The sequence below is a fragment of the Alligator sinensis genome, unplaced genomic scaffold (genome assembly GCF_000455745.1).
Source record: "Alligator sinensis unplaced genomic scaffold, ASM45574v1 scaffold254_2, whole genome shotgun sequence".
Lineage (NCBI taxonomy): Eukaryota > Metazoa > Chordata > Crocodylia > Alligatoridae > Alligator > Alligator sinensis.
This window is the reverse complement of record NW_005842396.1, coordinates 892,089-911,452: the sequence shown is the minus strand read 5'-3', so window position 1 is coordinate 911,452 and position 19,364 is coordinate 892,089. Positions and strand designations below refer to the sequence as shown.

At 44.6% G+C, this 19,364-nt stretch overlaps 1 protein-coding gene across 4 annotated transcripts in view; it reads right to left on the bottom strand.

The window, feature by feature from the left end:
* Positions 1–19,364, bottom strand: part of ELMO1 (engulfment and cell motility 1) — a 462,043-nt gene that overhangs the window by 257,804 nt on the left and 184,875 nt on the right. For all 4 annotated transcript variants that reach the window (XM_025211243.1, XM_006029749.2, XM_025211244.1 and 1 more), the window contains 2 exons: positions 17,975–18,097; positions 17,548–17,679 (listed from right to left, as the gene is read on the bottom strand). In XM_025211243.1, coding sequence (XP_025067028.1) covers positions 17,548–17,679; positions 17,975–18,097 — 255 coding nt within the window. The remainder of the gene's footprint in view (positions 1–17,547; positions 17,680–17,974; positions 18,098–19,364) is intronic.

Genomic DNA, 19,364 nt, shown 5'->3' with positions numbered 1-19,364 from the left:
CCCGATAGAGCTGCTGCCATTGACAGCTTCTGCGGGTGCCCCCCCATATTCAGGAGACACCAGTCACTAATCAAGAAAAGTGCCCTGTTCTCTGCACTCCTGGCATTATGGTGCACATGGCTGTAAGTCATTCAAAACCACTTCTACAGTTTTATTAGAACAGGATGTTTAGGATACATGGAAACAAAATACTAAGTGTGAAATGCCCAATCCATAAAAAGCAAAAAAATAAATAAATAAAAATTAAAAAACAAACAAACCTCTTTGCTCTCTCAGAAAGGCAAAGAAACAGTATTAAATTAGCTTCATAGTTTCATAGCTGGTAGTGTCGGAAGGGACCTGAGCAGATCATCAAGTCTGACCCCCTGCCATGGCAGGAAAGAATGCTGGGGTCAAACGACCCCAGCTAGGTGATTGTCTAGCCTCCTTTTGAAGACCCCCAGGGTAGGAGCAAGCACCATCTTCCCTTGGAAATTGGTTCCAGATCCTAGCCCTGACTGTGAAGTAGTGCCTCCTGTTATCTAGCCTGAATCTACTCTCCATCAACTTATGGCCATTATTCTCGTTACTCCCAGTAGTGCTCAGGGGCACAGGGACTCTCCCATTGCCTGCTGGTCCCCCTTGGTCAGTTTGTAGATGGCCACCAGATCCCCTCTCAACCTTCTCTTGTGGAGGCTGAACAGGTTCAGGTCCCATAGCCTCCGCTTGAAGGTCCTGCCTTGCTGCCCCCTGATCATGCGAGTAGCCCTCCTCCGGATCCTCTTGATGCTGTCCACATCCCTCTTGAAGTGCGGTGCCCAGAACTGGATGTAGTACTCCAACTGTAACCTGACCAATGTTGCATAGAGGGGGAGGATCACCTCCTTGGACCTGCTCGTGATGCATCTATGGATGCATGACAAGGTGCGGTTAGCCTTCCTGACCATGTTCCCACATTGTCGGTCCATATTTATCTTGGTATCGATAATGACTCCAAGATCCTTTTCTGCCTCTGTGATGATGAGAAGGGAGTTCCCCAGCCTGTAGGAATGCTGCTGGTTCTTCCTCCCCAGGTGCAATACCTTGCACTTGTCGGTATTGAAACCCATCCTGTTCTCATCCGCCCACCCCTGTAACCTGTCCAGATCTGATTGCAGCCTGTTCCTCTCCTCTAGTGTGCCCACTTCTCCCCACATCTTAGCATTGTCCACGAATTTGAACAAGGTGGTTTTCACCTCTTCCTCCAAGTCGCTGATGAAGAGGTTGGACAGTGCGGGCCTAAGGACCAAGCCCTGGGGAACCCCATTGCCCACATCCCTCCAGGTGAAAAATGACCCATCCACCACCACTCTCTGCGTGCGGCCCTCCAGCCAATTGGTGACCCATCTGACTGTGTAAGCATCGACACCACAGTCGCCTAAATTTTTAATGAGAATGGAGTAAGAGACAGTGTCAAAAGCCTTACTAAAGTCCAGAAAGACTATGTCCACTGCAACACCTGCATCTAAGGCTTTTGTGACCTGGTCGTAGAACACTATGAGGTTGGTCTGACAGGACCTGCCTCTAATGAACCCATGCTGGTTGCTCCTAAGCATAATCTCCCCCACTGGTCCCTCGCAGATGTGCACCTGGATAATTTTCTCAAAGAGCTTCCCCAGGATCGAGGTAAGACTAACGGGCCTATAGTTTCCTGGGTCCTCCTTCCTCATTTTTTGGAAAATGGGAACCACACTGACCCTTTTCCAATCCTCTGGCACCTCACCAGAGCACCACGAGTGCTCGTAAAGCCATGCCCGGGATCCCGCAATGACCTCTGCTAATTCCTCCAGCACTCTGGGGTGGAGATCATCAGGACCTGCTGATTTGAACACGTCCAGTCCCTCCAGAAGTTCCCTGACTAGGTCTTCACTGACCCTGAACTTGTTTCATTACTTTGCACCAAGATGTGAACTAACAGTCAAAAGCAAAAAAAAACCTAGAGAAATGTGCATTATTGCAGCTGGAACAATATCACCTATAGATAATGTTACTCAGCCTGTTCCATTATAATATGTAGTGGATCACAGTACGTAAGAACCAAAATCTTGTACTACAGAATCTAAAGGAGCAACCTCTAGTGGTCAGAAAAATGGAAACCAAATGATTGTCAGTAATATTCTTGTCTGACTTGCATGGTACAGTACTGTGCATTAAAAAGAACTTCACGGACCAAAAAAGACCTATTTTTTTCAGAAGAGACATTTTATTATCTGCACAAGAAATCTTAAATATTTTAAACTAAAAGTCTGGTAAATCAGAGCCTACAACCTCCTCTGTATTCTACCATGGTTAACATATTATCAGTGTTTAGTCATTAATCAAAATAAGCTGAGTTTTCTTAAGCTTGATGTTGTATATATAGTTATGTCTATTTTTGTTTCAGAGGTTGTTTTAAATCTGTTCTCAGTAATTTCCCACCCTGACCGTTAACAATACTGTTCAATATTTTTATTTAAAATGTGAGCAAATGAGTATTTTATGTTTATTTCCTTCCTTCAGGCTACAGGCGACGCTTGCCATTTGCGGGGGATACGTTCTTGTATCCCCCGCAAATGGAAAAAATCCGCGAATCAGGTACTGCATTCATGAACACAGTCTGCATTCATGAACGCAGTGCCCCCGATAGCTGGGGTGGGGGGCACAGCAGGAGCCCGGTGGCAGCAGGAGCCCAGTGACAGCAAGCGCGGAGCTCCTAAGGAGCCCCTGTAAGTGCATAAAGTGTATTTAAAATGCAGGTTCAGCGTTCACAAATATTTGAAACCGTGAATGCCAAACCCACAAATACTGAGGGTTTCCTGTACTGTTTTATAAGCAGTCAGGGGTGCTGATGTATAGATGAAGCATACGTTATCCATGGAATCTCTCTATTTGTATATAGATTGACAAAAAAGAAAGTTTCAGTGTCCCAAATACACTGAACCAATCTCAGCCTGTCTGGTAAACAGCTTGTATTTCTTCTTAGCTGGGCTTATGTTGTAAGTATACCTAGGCATGGAAAAAGCCATTTATGAGACAGGTAATGACATAGGGAAAATGAACTGGGGATGTTCATATAGTATTCTGGATTATAATTTAACTGTTACATTCAGTCCAAGTTTCTGCTTCGGTACTGTTAAATCCTAACAGTAAGCGTTCCTTTTCCCCAGTTTTTTCTCCTTCTGAAAAGTAGCAGTAAACTGCTGAGTGTTAAAGCCATCAGAGGAAGAAAAATGAAGGGACCAGCAAAGGTCAAGCCATAGGAGATGGGCATGACAAATGGGGATCAGCTACATTCCACGACGATGACAAATGCTATTTCTCCAAGCAGAACAGCCTAGGCAAAGAAGAGCAGACATGTAACACAGAGGCCTGCAGCTCTGAGACTCATCAGCCATTAGTGTCTGCAATTCATATTTGCTTGTCTGAATCATTAAAAGGAACAAGATTTTTGCTTTCTTTTGGTCACCTATTTCTGCTATGTACAGCTGTTCTTAGGACTGGTTCCAATAAACTCCAGAATTGAGATTTCGGCTGCTGCTTTTCCCATCTACAATCAGCAAGTTGTAGAAACTGGGAGGGCGACGACGACGACACCTCCCAGCTGTCTCATGATGAACTCTTTAAATTCCTACAAGAGATTTAATAGGATGAACTTACGACACTGAGGCCAAGTCTAGTTCTAACCAGGCTATATAAATTGAAGTCACAATGGGACTTTCACCTCCCCACATTCATGAGGAGAGTGGAAAAGTAAAACCAGAACTCCTGTGGTAGTTAGCTCCAGAATAAGATTTAGTTAGATGCTGACATTTCCCTCTTCAAAATAGTAATTGCAGAGCCAGGGCATTTCAGAGGGTGAACACACACCATTCTAGTGTGACTGAAACTACTTGGCCTTTGACATTAGGCCTTGCCTAGAACCCCTGGCATGAAACAATCTTCCAGAAAAGCTGTGCCATCCCCACCCAATTGTTTTAAAAAACCTCTTCCCAAATAACCACTGGTAACATGAACAAAAGTTTGTTGACTATACCCTGTGCTGCTAGAGGTATTGAGAGATTCTCAGTTGGCAGGCTTTGAGCCAGACTGCAGCATCAGTTAGTCAAAAGTAAATCCAGAGTAAAAAAAAACACTGGCTTCAGTGAATTTACAGCAACATAATTGAAGTCTAAATCAGATACCAACAATATGCGCAGGAAACAACACCTACTTGGAAAAGCTTTAAGCATTTGGGTACAGCAACCCCTGAAGTCAACCGCCAAGCCAGTGCACCGATTTTTGGTAATTGTTATAGCTAGCAATTCTGGATACTTATTGTAGTGTTTGCTAGAGAGTGCTAGAAAGGGAAACACACGAGTCATCAGCCCTTCACTGGATGAGGAGTGGGATAGTGCAAATTAACACATGGGAATATGCAACTGGCAAAACTTAATTCCTTATCAAAATGCAACTAACAGTAACAATGTAAAGGAAGCATAAAGATGGCAAATTTACAAATTATTGGCTGTTTAGGGCATGGACACACCAACAAATTACCAGAAAAGGAGGGGTGGGATTTGCAGCTGCTCTGCAGCAGCTGCCAGCACACATCCTCTTACCCCACAGTAGATGAAAGCTGACCTCTAGCAACTTAGTCCTCTTTCATCAAGGGGGAAGCTACCCTAGGGTAAGTATTCATAGGCAGTTGCCACAGAGCAGCTGGTGTATTTTAAATCCCTGCCATCCTTTATATCCCTCTGCTTCATCCGTATATCAGTTCCTTTGGCATTTTTATATAATTCCCCAGAAATGCAAGTGCTTTCTGTCCATTTAGTTGGCTCAAATAATGCCAACCTTGATCTGCCCTTGTCCACAGTCTCAGCTAAACTGATCCAACTAAAGCAGTGGTGCTTTTTGCTTTGCAGGCTGGATTGGTGGTGCCCAGTGCTCATGCTGGATCCAAGCAGTGATCCCGATCTGGCACACTGGTAGGCGCAGTGAGCGCCACTTGGCTGTGTGGTATTAAAATTTATAATTCATTGCCAGTATTCTAGCTAAACTATTCTTAAGCTCAGAAGCACCAAAAATATGCAAGTTCTACCTGAGTAGAAGCTGCTTGCCCAGTTTTAAAACAAATTACTCTTCCTTTTGCAAATATATTGCCAGTGATTAAGTCAGTTACATGTATCCCCAGTAATAATACACATAAATAAATAAGATTGAACAGGAAGAGGAAAAAGCAATGAAAAGTGTATGCACCAATAAAAGCTCACTATGTTTGGTGATTCTCTTTTCACTGGAGTCAATGACAACATTCTCATGAATTTCAGTGACAACAGAATTGGATCTAGTACAAACAGAATATACATGGTACTGCTGATGGGAAAATGTTTTTCTTACATTGCCTGAGCAAGCAAAGGGATTTAGAAGTAGAAAAGCATTGCTTTTATTATAATATAAAGACTCCCAGAGGTAAATTGTGCAATATCCTCCAGTGTTGCACAATATTAACTAATTGAACAAAATGTTTTAAAACCATTAACATAATGGCCACCAAAGGCCACCTAGTTTAATCTCCATGTATTTTAGATCAGCTCCACATTTTACTCCCCAAATGGCAAATGCTCAAGTCTCTTGTTCTGGGCTTTCCCTTTACTAAAACCCATAAAAAGATGCTCTTGGACTCTCATTTTTGGCGAGAAAATGAATGGCCATTCTAAAGTATCCAGCAAGAACAACTGCCAAAGTCTTCTCTTTTTCTCCCTCCTAGATTCTTGCTCTCCTTGACCATTGAGGGCACAGCATATTACTTAATAAACTGCAGTTAACAGCTACTCCACATACCTTATAAGAAATAACTGTTTTGCAAAAATCTTGTTGGTCTAATAAAAGACCATGTGGCCTGATTGCTATAAGAAAGGTGCTTCAGAAATCTCGTTGACATTAGCAACTCAAAAAAGATGCGAAATCTGGGCTTGACCTTCCTATTAAATACTTCAAATCACAGCATCTGCCCCTAAACTCTTAATCAATTTTTCCTCCTTAGAGCTCTTGCCCAATTTACTGTTTAATTGACTGCAACTAATCTGTGTGATACAAATTACTTTGTTTTATGCAATACCTTTTAACTAAAAGTTTTCTCCATTTTATCATAGTAAATTAATTAGCTGGACAACTATTATACTGTTATTTTTGAACTCTTAAACATTAAAAAAAAAAACCTATCCCTCACAGACGTTCTATTTTCATTACTTTGAGGTTCCAGGAAAAGAGAGGTTGTCTTAAGGTTCCATAACATACATAGGACTTTAACACAGTATACCTCAAAATCTGAAATGTCAGCAAATAATTTAAAGGATTTTCAAGGTAGGAAAAATAAACATAACTCTGGCTGCACAATTCAAGTTCATCAAAACAATCTAAATCTCATTCAGTGCTATATAAGGAAATGGAAAATGTTTGTTATATGACTGCAGGTTGTGTCTATTAAGGTTATGCAACAATTCCCTTGATCTAGGCCTGCTCTCAGTTCCTTACAGAATTGCCAAATATATATATTCCATATTCAGTTTGAGTCCTGTATACGCATATGTATACGTACACACACAAACACGCACACACACTCACATGTATGTATGTATGTATGTATATGTACACACAATATACGTAAGTATATACGTATAGCTGCACACACACATACAATACAACCAAAATTGTTCAGCTATTTCTGAGATTAAGACTAAGGAAAATATATTGTTTTAATCATTTTTTTTTAAATATGAAAAGAAAAAAAATGAGAGTCTGAAGATCAGGTATAGTAGATGGAGCTGGGAACCAGCAGGGAAGGAATGCTGAAGGGCTAGGGACAGACATTACACATAAACCGGTTTAAGTGATCAGAAACTGGTTTTAACCTGTAATAGAACAGATGTTCAGTCCACATAAACCAGTTTGAAAATGGCTGAAACTTGTTTGAGATAAACCTGGTTGAATGTATTATCAGACTTAACTGATTTGGCTCAAACTGGTTTATGCAATGTCTGTCCCAGACCCCTTGCTGATTTCAGATGAACCAGACTTTCCCAGCATCCCAGCATGCTCTCTGGGCTGGGTGGAGCTCTTTGCTCCACAGCAGGGCTGGCTCCTCCCCTCTGCTCCCTGGCTGCATCTCTGGCAGAGACTCACAGAGCATCTGCCTGGCTTCTCCCTGCTAAGCAGAGACTATTCCCCCACCTCTCTGCCATACACATGATGCTTTGGGAGCTTTAATTAGAGCATCTCTTGGACCTGCTTTAATTAAAGCTCCTCCCCCATTCCCAGAGCATGTGTATAAATGCCCTTTGATATTAACATTCCCTCCTACACCAAAGCTCCTGATCTTCCCCGTCAGTTCGCGGCCACTTTGTCCAAATATTCTGGCTAGGGACAGACATTCAAAATTGATTCAATCTTTGCAGGTTAGTCTAACCTGGCTAGGCTAAATCAGTAACTGGACAGACATTCCAGAAATGCAGGCACATGCCTGTAGTGGCTCAGGCTAGAAGTCGGGGGGCACTAGAGAAGCCCTCCCTTCCTTCCACAGCATGGATATGGTCAGGCTCCAGCAGGATGTTGCGATTAGCCCACCAGGGAACTGATAAGTGTGTTTATCACCCAATTAAGAAAGCAACAGAGGGACATTACCAGCTACTTGTTGATTCTGCCTGTTGATTCATAAAGGACCATAGGCAGTATGTGGTCTGGTAGCTAATACACACACACCTCCTCAGCAAGGCAGAGGGGTGGGAGGAATTGCTGCTTAGCAGAGAGTGGTGGTGGTGGTGGAGCCAAAGGGGAGGGGCCATCCCTGCTGTGGAGCAGAGAGCCCCGCTCAGCCCAGAGAGCATGCTAGGATGCTGGGGGTGTCTGGTTTACCTTAAACCAGCAAGGGCTCTGGGACAAACAGTGCATAACTGATTTGGCTCAAACCAGTTTAAGTCTGATACTACACTCAACCAGGTTAATCTCCAACCAGTTTCAGCCATTCTCAAACTGCTTTATGTGCACTGAATTTCTGTTCTGTTACAGGTTTATACCAGTTTCTGATCTCTTAAACCAGTTTCTGTGTAATGTCTGTCCCTAGCATTGATCTCTGACTCCTATGCAATGACTTTTCCAGAGCCTACTCTGATGGTTAGAAAGTTTCTTGTAATTTCCATCCTAAATTTATTCATAGAACAGTCATAACCCATTTGTTCTTATGTTGACACCACTCTTTATTTCAAACAGCTCTTCTGCTTCCATGGTGTTTGCTGCGCCTCATAACCTGTCTAAAGAGAACAATCATCTCACTTTTCAGCCTTCATCTTGCTAAACAAAACAAATCTGTTTTTTTTTCCCCCACTCTCCTCTTTCAGGATCTCCACTCCACTGATCATCCTAATAGCATTTCTCTGTACCTACTCCAATTTGAATTCACCTTTCTTAAAAGTGGGTAAACCAGAATTATAAGCAGCATTATAGATGAGGTCTCATTAATACAATGGTATTAATATGCCTCTTTCTATACTAGAAATACCTCACCTGATCATATTTTTCATAGGTGCAACATATAGGCGGCTCTTAGTTGCTGTATGAGCTATACCCAAATCTTCTTCTTACCCTGTCACTTCCAAACAATGAGCTCCCAGCTTAGATAGCCGACATTCTTGCATTACTGTATATGTACAACCTCACATTTTGTTGTAATTATTAGGAGTGTGTGAAACAGGCCCTATTCAATTTGGATCGGCCCAAATCAGGGACAGTGATTTGATTCGGATCACTGTCCCTGATTTGATTTGGCCGAATCCAAATCTGTCCAAATCAGAGAATCAGCGATTCGGACATAGATACAGTTTTAAATGTTTTTTCTACATACCTTGAGGTACCAGTGTGGCTTGTGATTGCTATGATGCTGGGGCACATGGAGTGTCCCACAGGAGCATGGTAGGGGGAGGGGGGGGCGGCACATGCTCAGTGGTGAACCTGGAAATGGACTGGAAGTATTTCTGGTCTACTTCCAGGTTCACTGGGGAGCACACTGGGGGATCCCTCCCTGCAACTCTGGCTTGGCAATCAGCTGCAAGGGGACCGTGGGTGCCTCCTCAGACCCAGGAGGCACCAGTCGCCGAGCCATGAGGGTGCAGGGGGACCTCCCAGCATGCTCCCTGATGGACCCAGAAGTGGACTGGAAGTGCTTCTAGTCTACTTCCAGGTCTGCTGCCAAGTGCACTGGAGAGCCCCCCCATGCTTCTGCGGGACGCTCCATGCACCCCAGCATCACAACAATCATGAGCCCCTGCTACCTAGAGGTATGTAGAAAAAACATTTAAAGCTGTCTCTGTCTGAATCACCAAATTGATTCAGGGACTGAAGCCTCAAACAGCCCTAGTAATTATATGTCATTTCATTTTAATTATGATAGCTTTCAAGGTCATCCTTAAGAATTTCCCATAGATTCATTCAATCCTCCTCTGTATTAATGATGCCTCCAGCTTTGTGTCATTTACAATCACAACATATAAATGCACAAAACACAACTGGAGCTGTTGCACTCCAAAAAAATTGAAAACCTGGCCCTAAAAGAGCAGCTCAGAGCACTTTGATCAATTGAAATGTCTTGGAACCTGGTGAGAGCTACCTCATTTTAAGAAAACAGGTGCATTATGATTTCTCAATGATGGGCCTAAGGTTAGGCATGTAACTCTTAATTATCTTTTTATGATTGATACATCTTTTTTTTTTTTTTTGAAACTGTGGAAAAACTTATCAAAAGCTTTGGTGTTTAAGTCTTGTTTGAAATTTCATTTTCTGAAACAAATTGATAGAAATGGAATTCAGACCATTAAGGATGTCCTGTATTGTACATCATCTTTTTTTTTTTTTTTTTTTTTTTTTTTTTTTAACTGATTGCTGCTGTTTGAAATGTAATCAAAGAGAGTGAGGTCATCTGAACCAGCACAGACATCTGTAAAGGCCCTGTGGCTTCTGCAACTGAATGTGGGTTTCTGACTCTGCTGTTTTACAGATGTTATGGTAATCCCCTGAACCCAAGTTTGTGCTATTTTCACAATGTGGTAAAGCTTTGACGTGGCAGAGAAATGACATCATAGTACATTTGCATTCTAAATACAGAAAGGAAAAATGTAATACTGGTAAAATATAACTTTGCTCTTTGCATCTGAAAGTGTTTAGTCAATTATTGAGAGAGAAGAAACGACCTTTCTGGCACATAGATGAATGCTTGCAGGATATACATATGTGGATAGAAAAGAAGCATTCCAAGGCACAGCTTTTGCCATGAGCCCATTCCTGAGCAACACATGCAAGTAGCGAATATAGTGGGAAGGAAACCTTTCATAACTTCCCTGTGGGCACAGAGTGGGTGAATAAGTTTGCTGTATCTCTTTCCCAGGCCTTTGGAGGTGGCCTGGGAAAAGGTAGGGAGTAACAGAACACAGTCTCAATGCACACTCCCAATCTCTTACTGGCATTCAGTTCTTTGAGAAGGAAGTTACTCCCTCAGAAGGGCTTGAGGAAGAAAATTTGAGAACTGTAACTTGCTCCCTGACAGGCTCCTCCTTCCTCTGCTGAGCCCTAAGGGACAAATTCCATTTTTGACTTTGATACAGAAATGTAGTACTTCCCTGTAAACTAACAGAGCATTTTCAAGCTTTATGATGGCAGCAATGGGCATTTTCCTAGAGACCAAGAGGGGACTACAGATCTTACAAATTAGCATTGCACATTATTTGTCCAATATCTTGTTGTTTCAGCAACACTTAGTGGGAAAACACACTTTTTTCTTGGGCTCCTTGCTATGGTTCTCTTTTTATACCCTGCTTCTTAATTTCCTCTCCACCTTACAGTCTTTTTGTCTCCTCAGTTTTATCCTTGCATTTCCTTTGCTTAAGTGACTTCCAATTCTTATACATCATTAATGGATTTGCTGCTCATTTCATCTGATAAAATTACTGTCAACTCAATAGCAAATGTTGACAGTAAAGTGTTTTCACTACTTTTTAAAATGAACAACCCCCCCAAAAATAAGGAAGTTGGGGGAGAATTGACACTGTAATAAAGGCTCTTTCCCAACTCAGGCAGACATTTTATCAGTTGCATCTAAGTTGCAATTTGAAGGTTTTCTTCAAACCATGCATGCATGGGTTAAAAGGTTTTGGGTTTTTTTCCTACAAAAGAAAAAGCTTTCAGTCCGCAAAATGTGAGCACTGTTTATAGGCCACATAAATGCATCAACTGAGCATGGCTAAGTACAGATATTTGGGGGCATTCAGGGGAGGTTAAATTGATTCAAAATGGCTGCCCAATATCAGGTAAGTCAGGATTTGCAGGAGGAGGGAGGAGCATACCTGGGAGGTTGGAGGTCCAGCAGGCTGGAAGGGATTGGAGGTCCTGCTGGGGGATGGGGAGCAGGTGCAACCCACAAGGGGTAGGGGGAGCAGGCACAACCCATGGGTCAGGTGGGGGGATGGGGTGGGCCCTCTCCAGCAAACCTCCTGCCCCTCCCCCCACTGGGACTCGCTTGGTCAGCTCAGGAGGCAGCAAATGCTGATAAAAGTGGCTGTACCCAGAGCAGCTTGTGGAATGGGACTTGAGAGGGCTAGGTGGGAGGAGCAAGGGGCCAGGGACACAAAACATAGGAAGGGAGGAATGAAAAGAGCAGACCCTGGGGCTGGGGCCAATGCTGGGTTTTCCCAGCCCCGGGGAAGCACAGGGGAAGCAGACAGAAGTTCCATGAACTTGTTTGACTTAAACTGAATGAGTCTGATACTACACAGATCCAGGTTTATCTTAAACTGGTTTTTGCAATTTTTAGACCAGTTTGTATGCATGGAACTTCTGTTATGTTACAGGTTTAGACCAATTGCCAGTCACTGAGACCAGGTCTGTAAGTATAAGGTCAGCACCAGGATGAGCTAAGTTTAAATTGGGCAGCCATTTTGAACCCAATTTAACAAACCAAATGTCTGTACGTAGCCCAGAAGGCAATCAGTCACATTACTCCTGAAGAACAGGTGTGGGAGCCAAAAGTTACTCGTTCTACTCTTAAATCATTGTAAAACTTGGAAACAAATTTTCCAAAGTAGCTTCCAATTATGGGGGGTCCAACTTGAGATAAACAGGCCCTGATTTTCCAAAATGCTAAGCTGCTGAATTCAACTGGAGCTGTAGATGTTCAGCACCTCTGAAAATTAGGTCAGGCAACGGGTGGGTTTTGTCCCCCTTGGTCTTTACCCCATCTCAATGTCTTCAGATATGAAATACAGTGTTATGGAAGTCAAATACTTGGTAGTTTCAAGACAACAGACTGCACTAATGAGGACCACGGGCCCTGCAGACAACACCAGTGGGGTCACAGACCTCACACCACATTGATGCTCTCCCTCCACTGTTGCATCTGCCCACTCTGTGACCTCTGCAGTGACTCTGTATGGACATTCCCCCCCAAATCACTGCAGCTCATGCCCACATGGGGAGGCAGTAAGCAGAGCTCTCAGTGGCAGCTCATGCCCACATGGGCATCCTGTGAGTGCACTACATGGCCCCAGCCTCACCCCAAGTGCCCTGTGCCATATCACACTGCACCACACTGTCCCCTGGAGCAGACAGAACATGGAAGTCAGAGGATGGAGGAGGAGCCCAACCACTCCAGATGCTGTTGCAACCAGAGTGAGAGAGGCAGTTACAGCAGGGTGCAAGCTGCCAGCTGGACAGCTCTGCTGTAGGCTGAGCTCATTACATGAACCAGGAACTCTTGTCACTCCACAGTTCTCTCCACCCTCAAGCTCCCTCCAAATCCCACTCTTCCCCACAAGCCGATTTCTGTCTTTTGTTCCCCCACCTGCATTACAATCCCTTGCCCATCTAGGCATGAGCTTGTATGTGCCCCCACTGACAGCTCTGCATACCCTTCAGTTCCTCACCAACAGGATCTCTGCTCCCTCCATTTCCCACTCCCTATCACCTTTCCCTTCTTCAACACTCCCCATCCCTACCCCTGGAGGTCTACCTCAGTGACCACCTGCCCACCCATTCCTCTCTACTCAGGCCCCTATCTGCGTCATTCTATCCCTTTCTCCTACATATAATATCCTGTGTCCCTGCAGTGCCACTTACCCATCTACTTTCCTCTCTTCAAGATCATGCTTCTCAGTACCATCAGTGTTCCCTTTCCTTCTTGCCTTCCCCCCACACTATCAATACTCCATTCCCCAACCCTGTTTTTTACTCTACTACTTCCTCTTACTGCTTCAACATTCTTACTGCCTCCCCATAAACAGTATCTATAAGGCTCTTCCATTCTTGTTAAAGTCAAGGCTAAACACAGAGGTTAAGCTACAGCCTCTGATGCTGTAGGCAGCATCAAGTGCCAGGAGTGATATTCCCTGCCTATAGCACTAGGCAACACAGGAGTGTAATCTTCCTCTGAATCAGGCTTTTCTCGTGTTCTGGCTGGCATCCAAATTAATGGGCATAGGCATTTTAATATCCAGAACATCCCAGAAAGTCTGAAACTGATTAGATGCACCAGGCAAGAATTATTACACTGCAAACAGATAAACTGTTGGGGTTGAAGCCTAGTCCCAAGTATTCAAAAATTCCTGAGTCAGACCTCAAGCATCACAAGCTTGTGCAGCCCATGATGCTCTCTGGTGGCCATGCAGCTCCTGTCCTGCTTCGTCCAGGCAGGGTCGCCTTCTTTCCCTTTAAGGGTATGCCTTAAATAGAATAATTTGATTTAAAAGAGGGAGGCTGCCCCAGGGTCCCAGAGTGAGCCCTTTTCTGTTCTTTGTCCAGCGAGTCCCTCCCAGATGCAGTTGATCTCAATCTTGCCCTTCGAGCTTTAAGTAGACTCCTACTGGCCCAGTCCATGCCCCTGTGGCACTAGGGGTCTTATGCACTAGTCACAGCCTTCTTCTGCCCCTTCAGTCCGGGAAAGGTGGTAGAGAGTTTTTCATTCATCTCTCAGTTACAGATGTTTCTTTAAATTTTCTGTGGGTCTTCATGGCCCTGTCTGTTAATTGACAAAATCCACCAAAATCTACCCTGCCAAGTGCCTAGTCCTGGCAAGACTCTTTTCTCTGGGCCCCTGGCCTGGCTTCTGCCTGTCCTGGGCTTCTGCCCCTTTCCATGCTTTATCCCTCCTTGACTTAAGTCTGCTCAGCTCCAACCTTCCAGCTGTGGCCTCAGCCTCCTGTTCTCTGGGTCTTGGCCCTCACCTGACTGTTGTAGCCTCATCCTGCCCTCAGTCTTCTGGGTCCCTGACCCCAGGCCAAGCTGCTTCTGCTCACCCTCCAGTCAGCCTGCCAGCCCCCAGACCCTGGCAAGGCTCTCTTTGTCTGGGCCCCTGGCCCTTATTCCTCCAGGCTCCCTCTCAGCTTATGTCTGATCAGGCCTCATCTCTAGGCCCCTGGTCCTCGCATGTTGGCTGTAGCTGTCTCTCAGCCTTCTGGCCCCTGACCCCAGGCTGGGCTACCTCTGCTACCCCAACTCCTGCCCTTGGAGTCTCTGACCCCAGGCTGGACTGCTCTCACTGGCCTTGGCTCTCCTATCCTCAGCCTGCACCAGCCCACAGCCCTCTGGGCCTCTGACCCCAGGCTAGGATGCCTGACCCTGGCTTTGGTCCAGTGCATCACACCAACCGTAGCACTCTGGGGGTCCCTGATCCCAAGCTAGGCTGCCTGCTAATGAATGCCCACCAGGCACTCCTCAGAGGCTCCAAACCTTCCCCAGTAGACACATCCAGTCCTCCAGCATTAATAAGATCAAACAAAGGCACCCCTGGCTATCTAACAAAACTCTAAACATTCTGGGCTTTAACTTCCCGGCAAGCCTTAAGCCCCCACCCACCACTTTACTTGCAGCTCACAGGGACTTCTTTGGTGCTGGTCAGTCCTTTTTATGCAGCCACCCTGCTCAGGAGCTACTCTCCCTGATGCCTACAGAGCCAGTCTGACTCTTCTTGCTCTTATTATTCAGTTTATGTGCCCTGGAGTACTACCCCTTTGGGCCAGGTGACCCTAATTAAGCACAGGGGTTTCCCTTTGGGCTTAATGGTCAGCCTGCTTGTTGTAGTGTAGCTAGCTTGCTGCACTATCCCTTCTCTTGTCTCCAGTTTTTGTACCTTTTGGGATCATGTTATCAAGCATGCCTCCACAACCAAACCATATATATTGATGAAAGCTGAGCTTCTGGTGTAGACACACGATTCAAGATTCAATTACTTTTTTAAAAAAGGCATCAAAATATGACAGCTAAAAAGTTGGAATAGTGATAAATGTCCAGGGCTACCTGGAAGGATAAATCAATCACTATTCATAAAATCCAGAAGTCCTTTAAAAGGTATTAAGTTTTACTTCCATGATTACAACATAAATGCAATATTCCTGCTTCATTCCTACTTCTCCTCCCTGTTCCACTGAGACTAATTAAAGTTCCCTATGTATACCGCAATACTTTGAGAAGTAGTGGGGGGAGAAAGGCAGAACCCATAGTGTCTCCTCCACATGTAACTGTATGTACTGATTAATGATGAGTCCTTAGTAACAAGGCTTAGTACTCAGGAGCTGTTGGTGACTCCTCGACTTTCATCAATACATTTTTTAAAAACATACTGTCTATAATTTTGGATAGTGGATAACTATACTCATAATTTAGGGTCAGAACAAGACCACAGTAACACCCCACACAGAATATCAAAACACACAATTTTATCTAAAAACAAAGAAATAACCACAGTAATGACAACAAATGTTGGAAGCTACTTGTTTCTGGAGGAGGAAAAGTGGTATACACAGACATACGTTAGGGCTGTGCGAAAAAGCACCATTCTGCTTTGACTTCTATTTTGATGGAACAGTGCTTTGTTTCAAGTTTAGTTTCATTTCAAAAGCACTGTTCTGTTTCATTTTGTCAAAAGAGTTTTAATGTTTCAATGCCATTTTGACGTTTCGCCTATTGACTATGATGGGAAAGCATGAAACTGGAGGAGGAGCAGCCTCCTCTGATTGCAGGCAGATCAGGGCCCGCACCCTGGGGAGGAGTCAGGCAGGGCCCCACAGCCCTCCCAGGGGTATGGGTGGGAGGCTACTGCCTGAGACCAGTGCTGGGAGTGGAGGGAGGTGGAGCAGAGCCCCACTGGGCTCAGTTCCATGGGGCTGTAAGTGGCTGGGAACCAAGCCCAGTGGACACGGATGGAGCAAAGACATCCTGCCTCCCTCCACCGGGCTGCAAGCCACTGGGAACGATGCCTGGTAGAGGCGAGTGGAGCGTAGCCCCAGGGGCTGTGCCCCACCTCCCTCCACCAGGCTGCAAGCGCATGGGAATCAAGCCCAGTGGAGGGAGCCTGCCTCCTGGGCCACCTCCACTGGGCTCAGTTTCCAGGCACTTGCAGCCTGCTGGAGGGAGGCGGGGCGCAGCCCCAAGGCTATGCTCCACCTACCTCCACCGGGCTTGGTTCCCAGCAGCTTGCAGTCCTGTGGAACTCAGCTGGGTGGTGGGAGGTGGAATGCAGACCTGGCTTTGCCCACCTCCCGCCACTGGGCTGAGCTCCATGGGGCTGGTGGAGCCAATCAGGGCACAGCCCAGCAGCAGAAGGCACTCCGATAGGCTCTGCCAGCCCTATGAAGCGCAGTCCAGCGGCAGGCAGCGGGGAGAGCCAGGGCTGCACTCCCTGCCAGGATGAGCCACATGGGGCTGTGCAGAGCCGATCGGAGCACAGCCCTGGCTCTCCCCTGTCTTCTACCACCGGTTGCTGTTTTGAAACTCGAAATGTTTTGAAACTTTCAAAATGTTTCAACTGGCCTTGTTTCATTACGAGGCTGTTTTGAAGCCCTCTGTTTCTTTTTTATTTCACTGTTTTGAGCTCAAAACAAGTTGAAACAGTGTCAAAACGAAACAGCTGACAAAATTTTGCACAGCCCTAGCGTACATTTATACTACATCAGTTTAAACAGACAGTAGTTTGGGCCTAAATCTGCTCCTACTGAGGTCAACAACAGAACTCCTGTTGCTTTGACTAGGAGCAGGATAGATATCCTATACCTTTTTGTTGCAAGAAACAAAGAGAAAGATGGGTAAGCAGATTCAGGATCCTTTTCTTTAAACAAAACACTCCTTGCAATTTATGGTGTTCCTTCTTTTTATGTTACTAGCTGTTTACTCCATAGACACTAAATTATATTTGGTTGTGTTTGTTTATTCAAAATATCCTTAATAGATTTTTTTCATATAACAAACACTAGAATTAATAGCAAATAGTCAGCTTTGTCTTCTAAAACTGACTTTCACCAACCTATATGGGACTCATTTCTGCTATGAAAATAATACAGTTCATATGTTAAGCAGATTTGTATGACAACAAATAGAAACTAAAACTTATTTTACTAACTTTCCACTTAATGGAAAGAAAAGGAAGCATCTGACATGTCAGGCAATAGTGGAATGGAGTGATTTAAGGATATACAATAGCAGATATTAAACATTATTCAAAAGGTTAATACAATTGGTTTTAAGAAAGAAAATACTCACAATAAATCCAAGTTTTTTATAATCTCTGGTATACATGGATTTGCGTTTCTCAATACTGCCACTACTGTTGTTGGGCTCAGACTCTGCATCAAAAGCAATTCTTCGGAGTTCAAATATGATATCTCGCTGAGCCTGGGGGGTTGGGGAGTAAACAAACAAAGTCATTTAAAAAAGGGAAAGAAATGTCCCTTGTTTTTCAAACAAATGACAAAAAAGTAGTTTTAACTGCAGAGTCCAGGATAGTGTGTGTGTGTGTGTGCATGCGCGCTCACGTGCACGCACACTTTGTTTTAAAACAATCACAGAGGAACAGCAGTGAGTGACAAGGAGTGTCAATATGATGCATCTACCTTCCCCATTCTATAGACAAAGCCTGGTATTATAGCTATCCCCTAACAGTTCTAACTGGGTTGTGATCGATACTAACCTGATCCTGTGGATCCATTTTGGTCATCATTCTGTCCTCCAGAAGATTAAAGGTGAGCACTTGCAGAACATAAAGCTGGTGTGCCATTTCATTATTGATGGCCCTCTGTGCTCTGATAACGTGCTATGAAAGAAAGATAAACAAGTGAGCACTACCTACTATGTTCCTATCACCTCCTCCCATCAGCTGGGCTCAAGTATTCCCTTTCCTGTGTCTGATAAGTAATACTATATGTATAACATAGGAAAAAAAAGGTAAAACTTAAGCTAGCAAAGTACACAGGTACTCCATGAACTGTGATGGTATAGTGTATCCCTCCCGTTAAATTTCTTGACAGAACTACACAGGAGCCTTCTCCTCCAACACCCTAGATACAGTATATGCATCTGCACATGTAAAGGGCAGAAATTAGTAACAAGGGCTAGGGACAGACATTACACATAAACCAGTTTAAGTAATCAGAAACTGGTTTAAATGTGTAACAGAACAGATGTTCAGTGCACATAAACCAGTTTCAAAATGGCTGGAACTGGTTGGAGATAAACCTGGTTGAATGTAGTATCAGACTTAACTGATTTAGGTCAAACTGGCTTATGCAATGTCTGTCCCAGACCCTTTGCTGGTTTAAGTTAAACCAGACACTCCCAGCATGCTCTCTGGGCTTGGTGGAGCGCTCTGCTCCACAGCAGGGCTGCCCCCACCCCCCCTCTGCCCACAGCAGGATCTGCTGGCTTCCCTGTGCCCCCCTCTTCCCCCTCCCTCACCACTGGCTACTTAAGCAGAGATCCCTTCCTCCTCTCTCCCACAGCACGGAGCGTAGCTAGCATGTGGTATGCTAGGTAATGCTGTGTAAGGCAGATAGGGCGGTGTCTGCTTAGGGCTTTTTGGAAGTAATCAACAGCTTCGATGGTAATGTTCCTGCATTCCTTCCTTTGAAAGAAGCTGTTTAAGAAGAACTTGCAATAAGCAAGGCTTTGTTTTCTGATGGGGTTTTAAATGCTGTTAACAGAGTTGATAAATGCTCTATCAGGGGGTGGGGGGAGGGGAGGATCCCTCCCTAATCACTGTGTCCTGCTGGGGACTGGTCATGCCCCCCTCAGCATAATTCTGTGCAAGGGAAGGGAGGGCTGCACTAGTGCCTCCCAGCTTCTAGCCTGAGCCACAGCAGGCATTTGCCTGCATTTCTGGAATGTATATCTGGTTACAAAACTGATTTAGCCTAGCCAGGTTAGACTAACCTGCAAAGATTGAATCAATTCAGGCTCAGGCTTTTTGAATGTCTGTCCCTAGCCAAGGGCATCCTTTTAAAGAGAATCCACGTCAAGAGGCTATGTGCAAAGCGTATATTAAAAACAGACAATTGGTGTCTAAGCCTAATAGTATTCCTGCT